General features: G+C 38.4%; 1 protein-coding gene across 1 annotated transcript in view; it reads left to right on the top strand.

The window, feature by feature from the left end:
• The window catches only part of DDX60L (DExD/H-box 60 like), a 118,483-nt gene that overhangs the window by 85,516 nt on the left and 14,393 nt on the right, over nucleotides 1–18,574 (top strand). Inside the window, exons 30-36 of the mRNA XM_025385892.1 lie at nucleotides 4,412–4,612; nucleotides 9,762–9,866; nucleotides 10,089–10,230; nucleotides 11,111–11,232; nucleotides 14,012–14,159; nucleotides 15,720–15,862; nucleotides 17,809–17,960. Coding sequence (XP_025241677.1) covers nucleotides 4,412–4,612; nucleotides 9,762–9,866; nucleotides 10,089–10,230; nucleotides 11,111–11,232; nucleotides 14,012–14,159; nucleotides 15,720–15,862; nucleotides 17,809–17,960 — 1,013 coding nt within the window. The remainder of the gene's footprint in view (nucleotides 1–4,411; nucleotides 4,613–9,761; nucleotides 9,867–10,088; nucleotides 10,231–11,110; nucleotides 11,233–14,011; nucleotides 14,160–15,719; nucleotides 15,863–17,808; nucleotides 17,961–18,574) is intronic.

Genomic DNA, 18,574 nt, shown 5'->3' with positions numbered 1-18,574 from the left:
ATGTCATGACCTGCTCCTAGGTGTCTTCCTCATGTTACTCAATCTTCATAGGACTTTATTGCCTGTAAAATAAAGAGAATACTTCTTAGCTTCACCTTCCTGACTTTTCTTCAACAATCAAGGAGAGCAGATTACACAAGGCTGTGGGTAGCAGGAAGCTGTGATTATTAGAATCATTGGGAACAACCACTGAGAAAGCTGCCTACCATAGTTTGCTGCCTGGGTCCTAATGAGTCACTTCTCTCCCATAAGCAAAAACACATTCACTGCCTCCCAGGGTCTCCAGAAGTCTCCTTGTTGGCATAAGCCTGGGATTTCTCTAGTCATCAGAATGCCCTTTATTAAAGGGCATTGCTTTCACAGTCTCTTGGTATCCTTTCCTGGGCCTCTTCACCACCGTGTCAGCGTTACCTTGATTCTGCCTACATTCAAACCAGCCTGTTGCCCTGCCCCTCCCCTGGTGGCCTGGCTCAAGTCTTGCCTCAGATACCTATGTGCTGGATCTTCACAGTGCTTCTGAAGGAGTGTGTATAAGGATTAACATAGGGGAGCTGGTCCTAGATTCCCTAGGCTTAAATCTGACCTTACTCTTTACTAGCTGTTCAACCACGGACACGTTAGTTAATTTCTCAGGTGTCAGTTTCTCAATCTGTACGATGGTGACAATGATTATATTTCAGAAGGTTATTATGAGGACTATCTGAAAAATGTACACCACTCAGAACTGTGCCCGGCACATAGTAAGTGCTCGATGAATGCCAGCTGTTATTAATAGGGCCCTTTGCATCCTGATCACCATGTGATTTTTAAAAATATATATATTTATTTCTTGGTTTTTCCTAGTGAGAACCTTCTGGTATAAATTTTTTAGTAACTGACCTCTCATTTCTGCTATGCCTTATTCATCAGGACCTTTGCTCTCCTTCTTCCTCCTAGAGACTTTCCCTTCTTTCCCCTGATTGAAATCATAGCCCCTTTACAAGTATCTGATTGAACTATCCTCATGTGTTTTCTTTGAAGTCTTGTTTGATTACTCTAGCTTTGGGGAAATGTGATTGCGCTTGTTCTCTCACTGTTCTTGTTATGTACTCTTGTAAATTCCATTAAGGAATTTGTATCTCAAATAACAATTAGCATAGGAATGACAAGAGATGCTGAAGGTATTTGTGGCACTGATGATTTCTTCTGTACAATGTGCATCCATCTATGCTAGGCTGTCATTTTCAGTTGTGGTGGTATAATGGAAACCATGATCACGGAAAATCTGCAGACATGAGGTGATTATTGCCAAACAGATGTGAGACTTCAGGTGAGATATCTGAACTGCTGGATCTTCCTTCACTATCTCCAGAATGGCTGTGATAATCACTACCCCACAGCCTCTGTAAGGATTAAGTGAAATAGGAAAGAGACACATTGAAGGTCCTTAATAAACATTTCCTTCTTCATTTACTGTGCACACTTTTTCACTCCGGAATCATCTTTAATGCTTTTCTCTCTCCTTTGCTTTTGATGCTTAATCTATTACAAAAGTCATCCAATTACTCTTCTGCAGTGGTGCCCTCAGATTTCTGTCTCACGATTTCTGTAGCCAGCATCCTCCTTCCTTCATTCTTTACCCAGGGCTATTATAAGAGTGTTAACAAAAGGACATGAGATCTGCAGAGGCAAAACAGAGTTTTATTTTCTGTAAAAAACAATCTGCAGATTGGAGAAACTCAGCCTTTACTGTATGTGAAAGTGGGCTCTTCAAAGAACAAAGGGAGGGTCTGGCTTAAATAAGGAAAGTTCTCAGCCTTATTTTCAGTCACATCCTTTGTTTGCAAATGAAGGATTCAAACTTCTTCTGTTCTGATTGGTTGGAATAGTTGAGCCCTGACTGAATGGTTTCCAAGCTCTGAACCAGAAGTTTCCATCAGATGTTTCAAAGAGCTAGGAGTGGAGATTTTCAACCATAGTTTATCTTAGCGCCACCAACAGCAGCTGGTTTGGCTTGATTGTAGGAAGGGTCCTTTGACACCTTTACCTGTTTCTGAGAACACAGCGTGCATGACCACTCCCTCACCCTGCTGTGGCTACCTAGTTCTGTTTTAACTTTGAGCACCTCAGCCACAGGAGTCCATTCTGTCTGTTGGCCAGGGGCCTACTTTAACAGTCCTCTGGGTTATCATTTGCCCTTACTCTATTCTGTGCCACAGATGATGGATAGCATCGTTTTTCTCCATGTCATTTTCTGGCAAGGGAACATTTGATGGCTAATTCTACTCTGGGATCAAATATAGAAATGTTGGCAATATTCAAGCCCTTTATCAACAAAATCCCTTTTGCTCTCTAAAATATGTATATTCTTATGCTCATGAACATTTGTCCTGATCAATCTAATCTTCTTACTGTTTCTAACCATCGTTCTAATCTCTGTCTTCTTGCTCTCTTCTCTGGTGTCATTTTTTTGCATGGGTTGTCTACCATGTAATCTTCAGGAATCTCATTTTTAGGATTCCCAGACGCAGGCTCACGTGGTCCTTGGGGACATGACTTTGATTAAAAAAAAAAAAAATCAGGGATTAGTTGAATCTGCTACTTCTCAGTTGTTGGATTGTGGCTAAGTTACTTAAGTTCTCTGTGCTCAGTTTTCTCATCTTTGATCTTCTTTTTTTTTTTTTTTTTCAAAATCACATTAGAAGTCCTTCTTTATCTTTAAATGGGACTGACAATACTCTCTACCTCACTGGATTATTATGATGACTGCCTAAAACTAATTTATACCAAGGGCCTAGCACATATTAAGCATTGAATAAATGGCTGTTATTTCTTCTGCAATTAGTTGGTCCTTGACATACCTCTTCCACAAAGCCTTTCAAAATGTCCCTTCCAATAAGTTTACTTGATTTGTATCTCAAGAGGCTTAGGCACACTTTTTAAATTTCATTACTTTTAACTCTATTTGTTAAAAGAGTTAGAGAAAATGGCTTAAATAGGGAACAGTTGCTGTTGGTGGTGCCAAGTGTGGTTGGAATTCCCCACTTCCAGCCGTTTGAAAGAAACATCCAGCAGACTCTTCTGGTTTGGAGCTTGAAACCACCCAGTCATGACTCAACTATTTCAACCAAGCAGAACTGAAGAAGTTTGAATCCTTCATTTGCAAAAAAGGGTCTGATTGAAAACAAGGCTGAAAATTTTCCCTATTTAAGCCACTCTCTAGTTCTATTCCTCTCTATCTCTCCCTCTCCCTCTCCGTCCCTCCCTCCCTCCCTCCCTCCCTCTCTCCTTCTCTTTGTCTGTGTGTGGTGAGAAAGAGTTGGGGGTATATGGACTCTAAGCTCCTTGAGAGCAGGTTCCATTTGTAAGTTTCTTTTACATATCATCTTACAATCCCTAATACAGTTGTCTGCATAATAGGGAATATCTGTTAACGACGCTGCCTCTGAATATGAGGAAAAACGCAAACTGCTTTTTCTATTATCTCACTTTCTAATAATCACTACAATCAACACAGAAGACTTCTGTGACCAGATGTGTGGGGATTTGTGCTCACCACCAAGTGAGCAGTCAGTTCTGCAGCTCAATTCAATTCCGCATTACCGACCTGAAGATAGCATCAGATTCCACACATTGAGGGCTCAGTCCCCAAGACTGCCTCCTCTTCAGACACCAGTCACAAGTCCGGTCCTCTGCAACTTATGACCAACTGGCTTCAAGTTGGGGTTTCCATGACCCCCTCTTTGGGTGCAGTTAACTTGCTGGAGTGGCTCATGGAACTCAAACACTTATGTTTATCAGTTCATTATGAAGGATGTTATAAAGGAAACAGAAGAAGAGCTATGAGGGCAAGGTATGGGTCAAGGGGCATGGAACTCCCATGCCGTCTCAGGCACACCACCCTCCCGGAACCTCCATATATTCAGCTGTCTGGAAGCTCTTTGAGACAGTCCCTTTAGGTTTTTATGGAAACTTCATTACACGGGCCTGATGAATTAAACCATTAGCCACTGGTGATCAACTTAACCTTCAGCCCTTCTCCCTTCCCCAGAAATTGCGAGGAGGGGCTGAAAGTCCCATTCCTCTAATCATGCCTTCGTCTTTCTGGTGACCAGTCCCCATCCTGAAGCCGCCTAGAGACTGCCAGCCATCAGCCAACTTATTCACATACAAAGATATTAGAGAGTCCGAGGATTTTAGGAGTCATATGCCAGCAACTGGGGCCGAAGACCAAAGATATATCACAATGCCTCGTTATCTCTTTGGCCCAGCCACACTATATTTTTTAAGTGCCATGTTAACATAGATTAGTTTCAGGACTAAATGCACAATTTAACACAACCCCGGATAACAAGTGTAAAGTCATAGATCTTTGGACTTCATAGGAAATTATTTGGGGAGGTTTTACATTGTGATTCTTTGCTGCTTCCAGATGTCTGGCCGTGCTGGAAGAAGAGGTCAAGACCTGCTTGGAAATGTATATTTCTTTGATATCCCATTGCCCAAAATAAAAAGACTCCTTGCATCCGGTGTTCCTGAGCTGAGAGAACAGTTCCCTCTCAGCATAACCCTGGTCCTGCGACTCATGCTGCTGGCTTCCAAGGGAGATGATCCAGAGGATACCAAGGCAAAGGTACCGTGCTGGACACTGCCTGAGTTCAGTCTTCATTACTGTCCTGGCTCTAGTCAGGTCTACTGCTCTTTTAGAAGTCTGTCTTGAGAAAGAAAATAAACTTTCTTTTTGTTTGTTTGTGTTTGTATTTGGAGATAGGGTCTCGCTGTGTCACCTAGGCTGGAGTGCAGTAGTGCAATCATGGTTTACTGCAGCCTTGATCACCTAGGCTCAAGCGATCTTCCCATGTCAGCATCCCGAGTAGCTGGGACTACAGGTGTACATCACCATGCCCAGCTAATTTTTATTTTATTTTATTTTTGTAGAGGTGAGGGCTCACTGTTGCCCAGACTGGTCTCAAACTCCTGGGCTCAAGCAGTCCACCTACTGTGTTAGTCAGGGTTCTCTAGAACGACAGAACTAATAGGATAGATATATGTATACAGAAGAGTTTATTAAGTATTAACTCACGTGATCACAAGGACCCATAATAGGCCATCTGCAAACTGAGGAACAAGGAAGCCAGTCTGAATCCCAAAACAAAAGAACTTGGAGTCTGATGTTCAAGGGCAGAAAGTATCCAGCATGGGAGAAAGATGTAGGCTGGGAGGCTAAGTCAGTCTAGCTTTTTCACGTTTTTCTGCCTGCTTTATATTCTGGCCTTGCTGTCAGCTGATTAGGTGGTGACCACCCACATTAAGGGTGTGTCTGCCTTTCCCAGCCCACTGACTCAAATGTTAATCTCCTTTGGCAACACCCTCAGAGATACACCTAGGATCAATGCTTTGAATCCTTCAATCTAATCAAGTTGACACGCAGCGTTAATCATCACACCTGCCTTGGCCTCCCAAAATGTTGAGATTACAGGTGTGAGCCAGCGTGCCCAGCCAAGAAACTTTTTATCTGAGGAATGTGAGTGCCCTTTAATTATCAGGCCCAGAGAGGCATTGGAATGTGACAGGGTGTGACAGCAGTCACGTCTCACTCCCCTGTTGAGCTAAATAATTACCTCTTGAGGCCACTTGCTGTGTGGGCTCTAGGCTAACTGACATGAAGTAGCCATAAAACACCATACATTGGACACCGTACCTCATTCCCTGTAGTTCAACAATGTATAGCCAATCACAAATCAATGTTATTTCTGTAAAACTATGAGAACTCCTGTCAAAAAACTTTGTATCAGCCCACTTCTTGTCCCCTTTTGCCTTTAAAAAAATCTTGTAACAAAAGCTGAGCAGAATACTCCTTAGGACAGCTTGGAAGTATGTCTGTCCCAGACAGCTGTCCTCAACCTTGGCCCAAATGGACTCTCTATATTAATTTTGCCTCAGTATTTTTTAGGTCAACAGTAGCAATATCTCTTAAGTTTCATCACTCTTTTAATGCTTTGTACTTTCTTGATTGTTTTATGTTTCTTCAGGACAGAACAAAATAATTAGTTTTGTTTTACCACCAAAGATCTTAAGGCACTAAGAATTACCAGGATTATTTTAATATGTGAAAAGCAATATAGTATAGTGGTTGAATATTGGCTATAGACTCATAAAGGTCTGGAATACATCCCTGGTTTAATTATTTACTGACTATTTAACTTCAATAAGGCAATTACACTTTCCTAAACCTCAGAACTGTCAGCTATAAAATGGCAATAACAACCACTATAGATTGTTGTTAAATTAAATGAACTAATTAATGCAAGTCAAGGACTTCTTAGCATCATATTCGATTAGTAAACACATAAATGTATTATGTAAACACATAAATGCTAGCTATTATCATTCGTAGTCTCAGGTCCTATGATTTTAGTTTTAGGTTTTGTTTCGTTTTGTTTTGCTTTAGTGTTCATTAAAGAGAAGAATGGGAAAAGCACTTGCTAACTTTTTCATTCTCTTTATATGTTGTTTTTTACTTTTTCCTTTATAAAGGAGATCAAGTATAAGTGAAAACTGATAATATAACTTGTTTTTGACTGTCTATATATTTTTTGTGGAAAAATAGATTTGCTTCTACCTTAAATTCTGTTATGTTGTCAGCATTTGCCACTTAATTAATTAGATCAATAAGAAATTTCTACATTAAAGAATTAACAGAAGAATTATAATTGAAATGAAAGATTGAATTTGTTCTCAAATGTATCACTCTTAATTACAGATAAGAATGAGGAAACCAGTATTGCTATATTAAAAATAAAAACTATATTTTAAATATAAAATTACCTGTTTATAAAAGTTTATTTGGAACCATAGAAAAGCTGAAAGAGGAAAACTCACCAATACCTAATTCCACTACTCACTTGATCTTAGCCAAAAGGCCAAGAAGCGATAGTTCCACACTACTCAAAGGAAACTGCTTTATTATTTTGATATATTTGTTCCAGTCTTTTCTACCTAAATGTGGGTAAGTGTTTGCTTTTTAAAGCAGGAGGATGCAGTTATGTTGAATTAGATACCAGAATTTGGTAAATTTGCCTGAGGTTTTCAATCAGAACAATTTTGGGGGGTATAACCCCATGTTGAGTAATATATAATTCACATTAAAATTTAGATTTAATAAAATGTCATTGTAAGGTTGCCAAGTTTTCCATATTCTTATATAGTCATTATCATGGCCAGTTACATCAGATTCCATTTGCCAAGATGAAGAGTCTTCCCAGAACCCTGTAGTGAGTCAGGTGTGTGCCTATTGATAGTCACAGAGGACAGCGACACCCAGTTCTATGTAAAAGTGGCCCCATTCTTGAGCTCTTAATTTGGATTAATCTCCCAGGAAGAGAGAGTAGTACACTTTCAAGGTTTTTGTTGTTGTTCTTTATATAATAATGTTTATGAGGGTGACCTATTTTCTGGGCTCCTGCATATTCGAGGAGATTTTTGTTTCTTTTGTAGTAAGGATAATTTAACCAGGCATAAATTTATTGGATTTGAGCCATTAGTCTTCAAAATTGCTGATGCTTCATTTTCTTTGGCATCTACTGTTGTAGAGATATAATCTGTGACCCTACTGATTGCTTTTTTTTTTGTAGGTCACTTGACTTTTTCTGCCCATGTATATGGATCCTTTTCTTTATTCTTATATGTTACTTTTTTAGGAGAAGTTTCTATAGTTTTTTTTAATTGATAGTGTTTATCATATTCAGAACCTTTTCAATTTTTCGCATTCAAGTTGTTTTTGAAGTCATAAGTATATTAAATTAGATTTTTAATTTGGTTTCTATTTTAATTGCTTTGGTTTCTTTATTAGAAAAAGTTTCACTGGCTGGGTATGGTGGCATGTACCTATAGTCCCAGCTATTTGGGAGGCTGAGGCAGGAGAATCACTTGGGGTCCAGGAATTTGAGGTTGCAGTGGGCTGTGACCTACTGCACTTCAGCCTGTGATGGGAGGGAATGTTGCAAAGGTCTCTGAAATGCCTATGAGGCCTTTTCCAATTTCTTTGCTATCAGCATTTTCCTTCCTTTTAGTTACACAAACATATGCAGGCTGCTTGAATTCCTGCCCAGAAAGTAGGTTTTTCTTTTCTGCCACATGGCTAGGCTGCACATTTTTCAGGTTTACACTCTACTTCCCTTTCAAATACAAGTTCTAGTTTCGGGTCATTTCTTTGCTAACACATATGTGCATAGGCTGATAGAAGCAGCCAGGCTACATCTTGAACACTTTACTACTTAGAAATTCCTTTCTGCCACATACCCTAAATCATCTTTCTTTCTTTTTTTTTTTTTTTGAGACGATGTCTCGCTCTGTCACCCAGGGTGGAGTGCAGTGGTGTAATATTGGCTCACTGCAAGCTCTGTCTCTCAGGTTCACACCATTCTCCTGGCTCAGCCACTGGAGTAGCTGGGACTACAGGTGCCCTCCACCACCCCCGGCTATTTTTTTTTTTTTTTTTTGTATTTTTAGTAGAGACGGTGTTTCACCATGTTAACCAAGATGGTCTTGATCTCCTGACCTCGTGATCTGCCTGTCTTGGCCTCCCACAGTGCTGGGATTACAGGCATGAGCCACTGTGCCCAGCCAAATGATCTCTTTCAAGTTCAAATTTCTACAGATCTCTAGAGCAGGAGCACAGTACAGCTAACCTCTTTGCTAACGCTTAACGAAAGTGACCTTTGCTCCAGTTCCCAATAAGTTCTTCATCTCCATCTGAGACCTTGTTAGCCTGGACTTCATTTTCCATACTACTATTAGCATTTTGATCACAACAGTTTAACAAGTCTTTAGGATGTTCCAAACTTTCCCTCATCTTCCTGTCTTCTTCTGAGCCCTCCACAAAATTCCAACTTCTGTCCACTACCCAGTTCCAAAACCGCTTTCACATTTTCATATATCTTTCTGAATTAGTATCAACTTTCTGTATTAGTTCATTCTCACACTGCTATGCAGAGACACTTGAGACTGGGTAGTTCATAAAGAAAAGACATTTTGTTGGCTCATGGTTCTGCAGACTGTACAGGAAGCATAAGCAGCTTCTGCTTCTGGGTAGGCCTCAGGAAACTTTCAATCATGGCAGAAGGTGAAGGGGAAGTAGGCATGTGTTACGTGGCTGGAGCAGGAGGAAGACAGACAGAAGGACGCTGCTACACACTTTTAAACAACCAGATCTCACGATAACTCACTCACTATCACGAGAACAGCACCAAAGGGGAAATTCACCTCCATGATCCAATCACCTCCCATCAGGCCCCACCTCCCACATTGGGGATTACAATTTGACGTGAAATTTGGGTGATGACACAGATCCAAATATTTCCATTCTGTTGACTGCAGTCTACCTAGTTCCATCAGGTTTGATGGGATAACTCAAGACTCAGAATAATGTAATTACTCAATTTGCCTTCTAGGCCTAAGAGAGCTAAACTTGTAAGCCAGATTGGCTTTCATACTTTATTTGTTCAGGCTGCTATGAATCACCACTGTTTCAGAGATTTAGCAGATTATTTGCCAATCTGTGTTATGTATAACAGTTCTGCTTTATGTGATGTATTTAATTCAAGGAAGCATGTATCATGTGAAGACACAGTCAAAGAGATAACGTGAAATCAAGTGAAATTTACTTTCACATGAGATCTGGTAACATTATCTATATAGTATGTATGTGTACTATTTATTACATATCAGTATTTACAAATACTATTTAAAACTAGATAGATTAAAGTACTCTTCTTTTATAGGTGTTGTCAGTGCTAAAGCATTCATTGCTGTCTTTTAAGAGACCAAGAGCCATGAAGACTTTGAAACTTTATTTTTTGTTTTCTTTGCAGCTCCTGATCAAAGAGGTATGATCACACTTTGGCTTTTTTGTTCTCTATAACTAATACTATGTACATTTCTTTCTATGCTAAACCAACTGAACTTTATATAAGCTGCATTCAATGATAATGTTACTTATCATTTATTAATAAATGAAGTCAGGTAATATTTGGCAATCACTCACCCTGGTATTTGATGGTATTTGAGTACATGGTAAGTTAAATCAATGTTTTTTTCCTTATTTTTAGGACTATTTAAATAAAAATGGTAATCCAAAAAAATTTGCAGGACTTGCATCATATTTGCATGGTCATGAACCTTCAAATCTTGTTTTTGTAAATTTTCTCAAGAGAGGCCTTTTCCATAATCTCTGTAAGCCAGCCTGGAAAGGTAAGCTTGGGTTTTATACCTGTAGTCCAAAAATGGCAACATATTTATTGAAAAGCCAAAACCTCAGATACGTTTTTCTCTTCTTCCTCCTTCTTCTCTTTTTTTTGAAGCAAATAAATAGTATATGTTCAGATTTACATATGCCAAAAATTAGACACTAAAAGTCAACTTATATTTATTCTAATAGTATTTGGGGGCTACTTATGTATTACTTAACTGATAAAGAATATTTGCGGAAGAGAATACTGAGAAGCATAGAAAGAGAATAAGTTTCTGATGGTCATGTGATTCTAGTATGCTTCAGAGCCCAGTTAATTAAACCTAGCCACCTCTTAATGCCTATGGTATGGTGCTAATGTGTTATGGGGAATGGAGAGTAGGTCAAGATGACCAGAACCTAGAACTAGTGTTTAGAAGTGTTGGTAGGTAAGTTTGGGAGCTTCATTTTGACAGGATTTGAAACACCCTAAGTGGCAGGCCAAGGAACCTGGATTTTTCAGTTAGCCATTGAGATAACCTCAAAGATTTTTGAGTAAGTGGGGGACATGCTTATATTTATGCTTTGGAAAGACTGATCACTCTCAAGATGGCCTGAAGAAAGGAGAGTGCAAGTCAGGAAACTAGTTAGTAAACATTCTGGGTTGGGAACTAGGGCTGGTATAGCAAGGATGAAAAACAAGGCACAGAATGTAAAAGCTCCTGTCTTAACCAAAAAATTAAATGTGTACATAGTGTGCAAATATGTTCAATTTCTGAGGTATATATTTACTAGAAATTTTTGCCTTCAACAAAAGGAAATGTACTATAAAAACAAATTTAAGCACAAAATACATGGAATCAACTTTATTCTTATTTACAATAATGCTCTTTATTTAAATAGGTGCACAACGGTTTTCCCAAGATGTGATGGAAAAGCTCGTGTTAGTATTGGCAAATTTATTTGCAAGAAAATATATTCCAGCAAAATTCCAAAATGCTGATTTAAGTTTTCCTCAGTCAAAGGTAAAGTTTTTGTACTTATAATGATGTAATAATGATAGTTATTAAATGTATGCTACTGGAAAGCATTCAGTACCGATAGGGTTAAATTTTATATAAGCTACTCCGTTTGTTTTAATAGTGTTGTCTTCTCATAATCAGAGTTCTATTTAATTTTTAGTTCAAACATCTTCCCCTGCTAATCTAACAAACAATTCTTATCCCTAAAGTGTTTTCATTTTATTGGAGCAAATTACGTAATTCAGTAGCAACAGAGATTACATACACAAATAGTCGTTTAAATAGAATGACAGCCCTACTGCTGAACCTATAGTTCCCTTGGGATTGTTTACAGCTAGGGATGGGAGTGCAGGGAAGGAATTACATCATGAGCTCTAATGTCCTCTTCAGACAATATTGAGGCAGTCACCTAAGAAAGAATCCCCTAACTTAAGGGTTGAGAGACTGAAAGAAAAATTATTTTCTGAGTTTATTTAAAACACTGTTTCCAATTTCTTATTTTTTTTCAAAGACACAACAACAACAAAATAATAAGCAAACAAAACCTAAGAAAATGTGCATTAGAACCTGGGAATGTAGAAGAAGCTTGTTGCTATCCAGTAACCCTAATAAATAGAGAACAAAAAGGGAATTAGCATCAGTCTAGGCTTTCTGACCTCACAATGCCTCTGGATATACCTCCAGACTTGAGCACCCAATTTTAGTTACATCTATCCACATTGCACACCACTGGAACTGTTCATCCTTTTCTTAAATGCATACACATTTTAAAGTATTTAAAAAGGAAAGTTCATATTTACTACTACCATAAATAGAAAGCCAGGATCTTTGGTTTCAAAACTAAGGAAGCCATAAGAATAGATGCAGTTAACATGGTTCTCAGCTGAAGCTGCTCTCTCTTTGCTACAAAAAGAGATGATCAACTTTTAGAGAAAGAATGGTGGTCTATTGCCTCTGGACTTTCTAGGGTTATCAGAAAGAATAGAAGAGGACTGGAAAGAAGATATTTTATTGATTGATTGATTGAGACGGAGTCTTGCTCTGTAGCCCAGGCTAGAGTGCAGTGGTGCAATCTCAGCTCACTGCAACTTCCAGCTCCCAGGTTCAAGCCATTCTCCTGCCTCAGCCTCCCAAGTGGCTGGGATTACAGGCACTTGCCACCACGCTCAACTACTTTTTTTGTATTTTTAGTATAGTTGAGGTTTCATCAGGTTGGCCAGGTTGGTTTTAAACTGCTGACCTCAAGTGATCTGCCCACCTTGGCTTCTCAAAGTGGTGGGATTACAGGCATGAGCCACTGTGCCCGTCTAGCTTTTCATTTTGTAAAACTGATTTATAATTATTTAATGTTCTGTGTGTCAGGCTAAATCATCTAATGTACCTGTAATATTATGTACCGTAATTTGGGATAACTGCTCTATATTAGTGAAGATTTATTGAGCAATAAATATGTGCAAACTGTAACAAAAATCATAGTTGGGAAACATAGTTGCTACCTTCCAAGAGCTTGCTCTCCTGATGGGTCTGCATAGCATACACATTCGAGAAGGTGGCAAACAACACAAGGTGTAGGTAATAAGCAGCACATGTTCCCCTACAACGGTGTCCAGTGGTGACCCAATGGCAGGGTATGGAAGGCATAGCAGTAAAGAGACCATATCACTTTGACCAGAGTGTAGAACTGCACCTGTCAATTTGTTCTTTTGTCTTGGTCCATCCACAGATAAAGCTGAGTCCGAAGTAGGATTGTGGAAATTGTCATACTATCTACTGTAAGGAGTTGGTAGGGGCATTCTTTATTGTGTCCACACAGTGTGCCTTTTGTAAGAATCCTCCAGAAAATTCTTATCTGATATTAGTGCTGAGAATAAATAGCTGTTTATCTCATAGACATTCTGAAATGTGTCATTCACACTTGCTCCTAGGAATCGTAGAATATAATTTGTGCCCCATTTTAGCCTCTCTTTCTTACTTTTCTTTCCTTTTTACCAAATTTTGATTTATATGATTGTAGTGTATTATCTTCACCCTTATAAAATACCTCAATTATTGGAAAAGTACAGGGTATGAATAAAATAAGGAAAATATCAATAAATAATAAAACCCGTAATTGTAATAGAAGAAAACCAAGAACATTTCTAATGTCATAGCTATTTCTAACCCACGCTAAAGAAACTTCTAGTCCAAATTCTGAAAGAATTTGTTTTTAAACATGAAATTTGGAAGCTGAGTTAGCTTACAATACCAGCTACTTCTCTATCTACTACCTGTTGGATTTGGAACAAGTTTACCTCTGTGAGGCTTAGCTCCCTCATGTACAAAATGGAGATGAAAATGTTTACTGCATAGGGTTGTTCTCAGGATTAATTGAGCTAACAAACAAGTGCTTGGGGCAGCACAGCACAGTGTTGGCACATAATCTGAACTCAATAAAGAACTGCCACTACTATTGCTACACTGACTTGTTACTTGTTCTCTAAATATGTCCCTCAAGTCTCTGAACCATACCTAAGTTTAAGATCAGTGTAGGACATGTTTCTGTTAAATTGGTGGTTTTGGCTAAGTGGAGTCAAAACAACTTTTTTTAGGAAAGATATTTCCATTTGTAAATGTTGGTTGAAATCAAAAGGAAATTTTACCTTAATCTCACAAGTGAATAAAGTAATCAAGGGCTTTGATGAATGAACATCAATCTACAGAACTATGCTGCAATCTATCACCAACCAGTTTAATTTTTTAAATGAAAGTAAAGACATCTCTCTGAAATGTGTTTCGCCCGTAGGTGATCCTTGCCGAACTCCCGGAGGATTTCAAAGCTGCTTTACATGAGTATAACCTGGCAGTAATGAAGGATTTTGCCTCCTTCCTACTGATCGCTTCCAAGTCGGTGAACATGAAAAATGAGTATCAACTCCCTTTGTCAAGAATCAGTAAGCAAAATTTAGTTCCATTCTGGAACAATTTAAAGAGTAAGCAATCTTGGCTAAGAAAACGTCTGGATATTGGATGCTTCAAAGCTGCTAAAGGAGCTTATTACAGAGCAACTGTGCTAACCCGAGTGTTTTATCCCCAGAAAGCAATGTAGCCCATTGTAGGGTGTGGCAATGGCTCTGTTTTCCAAGTAAAGAAAAAACTTTACCAAGTATTTATTGGGCAATGGAGGAAAAAAATAAAAGTCATTCATGAACCATTTTAATGGAAGGTTGCCTATCTGTTCAGGTTGGAAAACTGGGTCAGAAAATATGACATGAAAAAGAAAATGGCACAATTTCTGGCATTTTTTCCCCCTGAGAGGTAGTAGCATAGTGGTTCCAAGTGTGAACTCTGGAAGCAGAGTGCCAAGGTCTAAATTCTGGCTCTGCTACTTATTAACCATGAGTTCTCATGCCAGTTACTTAATCTTTCTGTGTCTCAATTTTTTAATCTGTAAAATGAAATGACTAAAAGTATTACCTAGCTTACAGAATTTTAGAGGATTAGGTATATTAATGTTTACAAGGTTCTTAAAACAGTGCATGGCACATAGTCAGCATCATGTAAGTCTATGCTACCCAATATGGTAGCCACCAGCTAGCTACGTGTCACTATTTAAATTAAGTTGGTTAAAAATAAAACAATTGAAAAGTTAATTCTTTAGTCACTTTAGCTTTAGTCACTTTAACTTTCCAGTGCTAGTAGCTTCTACTTGGATATAGTAGAGGTAGAATATTTCTATCATTATGGAAAGTTCTAGTGGACATTGCAGATATCATTGTTTGCTTCAATTATTTGTTCTTGGTTGAGGAGTGACTGGTATTGCAAAGTAACTAAGCTTCCAAATTTCAATTTTATAGCAGGAAACTTCTAGGGGAGAATAAATGGGAAGAACAAACTAGATTAAGAGTAAAGAATGGAGCCATAAAATGATTCTCATATTCCCCTGTCTCCTAATATAGTCTTAGTTGGAGTAAAAGACAGGGAGGTAAGCATTGTAGTTACTCAAGATTTGTTGATGTAGGACACAGCATGAGCAAATGCAGGCAATAATGGTGGAAGCAAGGAAAGTACTGCAGAGAAAAGACGATAGGAGTGTGTGATTGTGTCATGATGGGAAAAAGGAGCCAGGCCTGAGTGCATGACTTGGTGCCTTCAAAGTCCAGCGAGATGGTACTCGCTGGATGGAACCAGTGTTTTATCTCTTATGCCAGCTCCAAATCCACTGGTAGGAGCTGCCTGAACATTATGTCTTGGAGGTTTCTGAGGTTATATCTGAGTTCATAGGCAAAATTAACAGGTAATAAAAAAAGAGTAATGATAATAAGTTAATATTCAACATGGATTGAATGATTACTCTGCGCCAAGTTGCGTTAATGACTTTACGCACCATATCTCAATCCATTTTCGTTCTGATGAGATGAATGTCACCTACTGTGGCCTGATTTACAGTGAGTTTAACAGGGTTTTCTGGGCTGATTTTTAAAACCTAACGTGACCTCGTCCCAAATGGTCAGAATTCACAGGTAAACAATGTGAAGACTCCCAGCTCGTGTCTCACTTGATGAGCTACAAGGAAGGAAGAGCAGCTGTTTCACCATTTGTTTGTCTTTCGGGGAACACAGATAATGATTTGCTTCGACCAGAGACTGTCAATCAGGTAAGTGAAGGATTCGTCTTATGTACAAAACGTGTTTAACAGAGAGAGTGGGGTTACATTGCTGTGAAGCCTTGATAGGACCTCGAACCCAAAACACTGAAAAATGTCCACTGATGCCAGCACCATTGTCTAAGAGAACGAGACCCTGGAGGCCAGTGTGATTTTATGCTCTGTGGAGTTGGTCTGAGAAACCCTGCTTCTTTGTCTAAAATTTCAGACACCACTTCTTTTTTCTCATTTTTTAATGAGGTTTGCCATGGGTTTGCTGTGGGAAGAGGAAAAGAAAGTGGCTTACGTTTTTCCAAAATTGATCATAGACCTCATAGTGCTTTCTCTGCTCCAGACCACATGGATCTTTGGGGACGGTGGTCTACAAAGGGGGCCACAAAGCATTAGAACTTCTGGGAGGTTCTGAATAAAATATTAGGGTGCTGGAAGATTTTAGATTTAATTTGAAATATGAGAAATAAATTCCACATTGATTATATTTAATAATAAAGATTGACACTGTGCACTGGCTTATTTTATCCCTGGGTCAGAGAGTCATACATCATGTCAAGAGTGGTCTTCAAGTATTTTTGCATATTTAACATTTAAAGGAATTTTTAAAAATCATGAATCTTCTTGCACAGTTTGAGGTGATATCTAAAAATTTTGTTAACCAAAATTTAAATAGCTGCTAATGTAATTTCAGGTTCATTATAAATATTGGCATTTTAAAAGAACTGTTAAATTATTTAAAAGTTCATCCAAAAGAATATAGATATCAAAGCTATTTGATACCCAGAGTAAACAAATAGAAAAGAACACAGATGATCAAACAAATTCTTCAAAGTTACAGATTCTACATTATATTTTTTCATCATCATATATATCTTCCCTTGCCTTCTCTCCCCTCCCCTCCCATCCCTTCCCCTCCCCTCCCCTCCCCTTCCCTTCCCTTCCCTCCCCTCCCCTCCCCTCCCTTTCCACCCTTTTTATTTGTGACAGGGTCTCACTCTATTGCCCAGGCTGGAGTACAGTGGCACTATCTTGGCTCACTGCAGCCTCAACTTCCTGGGCTCAGGTGATCCTCCCACCTCAGTCTCCCACATACCTGGAACTACAGGCACGTGCCATCATGCCCAGCTAATTTTTTATATTTTTAGTAGAGATGGGTTTCAGCATATTGCCCAGTCTGATCTCGAACTCCTGGGCCCAAGCAATCCACCCACCTCAGCTTCCCAGAGTGCTAGGATTACAGGCATGAGCCACCATGCCTCGCCTGAACTTGTATTTTTATTCCACCCTGCTCCACAGTTTAATTTTACCCATGCACTGGCAGAATTTGCAGATTCCTTCTGATTCTGTGCAGATTAATTTGTCTAATGTGCCCAGAACCATGGAGACTTAGTTTTTATTTGTTTGTTTTGCTTCTCTTCATTTTCTCCTCTTCTACCTCCTCCTCCGCCACTTTTTTCTTCTCTCTGGAGCCCAAAGGTTTGTGCTGTTTCTTTTTATTCTCCTTGTGAGCACAGGGAGACACCAGCTACATGACACTCCTTTCAAGGTCATTCTGTGCACCAATTAAGATAATGATGAAAATTCCACCTTAAAATCAGCTTCTATTTATTTTTCCTTAGTGAATGTTGCTAACAGTATTGTAGTTGGACAGTTGAAATTGCCTTCAGTATGCTGTGAGAGTTCCTATTTGCCTCAGTGGGGCTGCCCATTCCAGAGGCATGCTTAGTGTGGCACTGGCCAGTGTCTGTAATACGCCCCTTTCCCTCACTGTAATGGGCCCTATTTCCCTCAACCCCCATGGGAGTACCCCTCTGCCTGCCTCCGTCACTTCGACTTCTTCAGAACATACTTTAAGAAACAGATTCATACAAAAGAAATCTCAAACTGCAAACAGTTACTCTTTACATATCAATAATGAATTAATAGAAAATGTCTTCCTTCAGGTCATTCTGCGCACAATCGGTGTTAGCGGCACTCAGGCTCCTCTGCTGTGGCCATGGAAATTAGATAACCGAGGAAGGAGAATGCCACTAAATGCATATGCGCTCAATTTCTATCAACACAACTGCTTGACAAGATTAGACCAAACTAATGGGTAGGTTTATGGGTGTGTTTCTGTAAAATATATACATACATATATATCTATGTTTTATTGTATATTCATATTATATATGTAACAGCATATAATTTACATTATATAATTGTATAAACATAAATTTATATATTTTTAAATAGGAATTTTAATACATAATCTTTTTAAGAGTTTAAAATACAGACTAATCATAAAAAAAAATACTAGATCACTTTGTAGAAGACTAATTTCTGGTGATTAGAAACTCCAGTAATATTTTGGATTTTGGGGCTACTACCAAAATCTTGGTACTTGAACTGGTTCTGGTGAATGTAATTCTGAAGACAGAAAATTTGGATACATTACAAAGCCCAAAAAGATATTTTAATTATACTAAAATTTCTTTTAGTGTAATTTAGAATAAATTATACTAAAATTTCTTTTATACTAAAAGAAAATTTTTAGTATAATTTAGAATAAATTATACTAAATGAATAATTTATGTTTATTAGTATAATTAGTATAATTCTAAAATTTCTTTTATTCTAAAATTTCTTTTAGAATAAATTACACTAAATTATTAGTATAATTTAGTAATACATTATCACTAAATTATTAGTATAATATACCATTACACT

This window comes from Theropithecus gelada, chromosome 5 (genome assembly GCF_003255815.1).
Source record: "Theropithecus gelada isolate Dixy chromosome 5, Tgel_1.0, whole genome shotgun sequence".
In the NCBI taxonomy this organism is placed as follows: Eukaryota; Metazoa; Chordata; class Mammalia; order Primates; family Cercopithecidae; genus Theropithecus; species Theropithecus gelada.
This window is presented reverse-complemented; position numbering and strand designations above follow the sequence as displayed.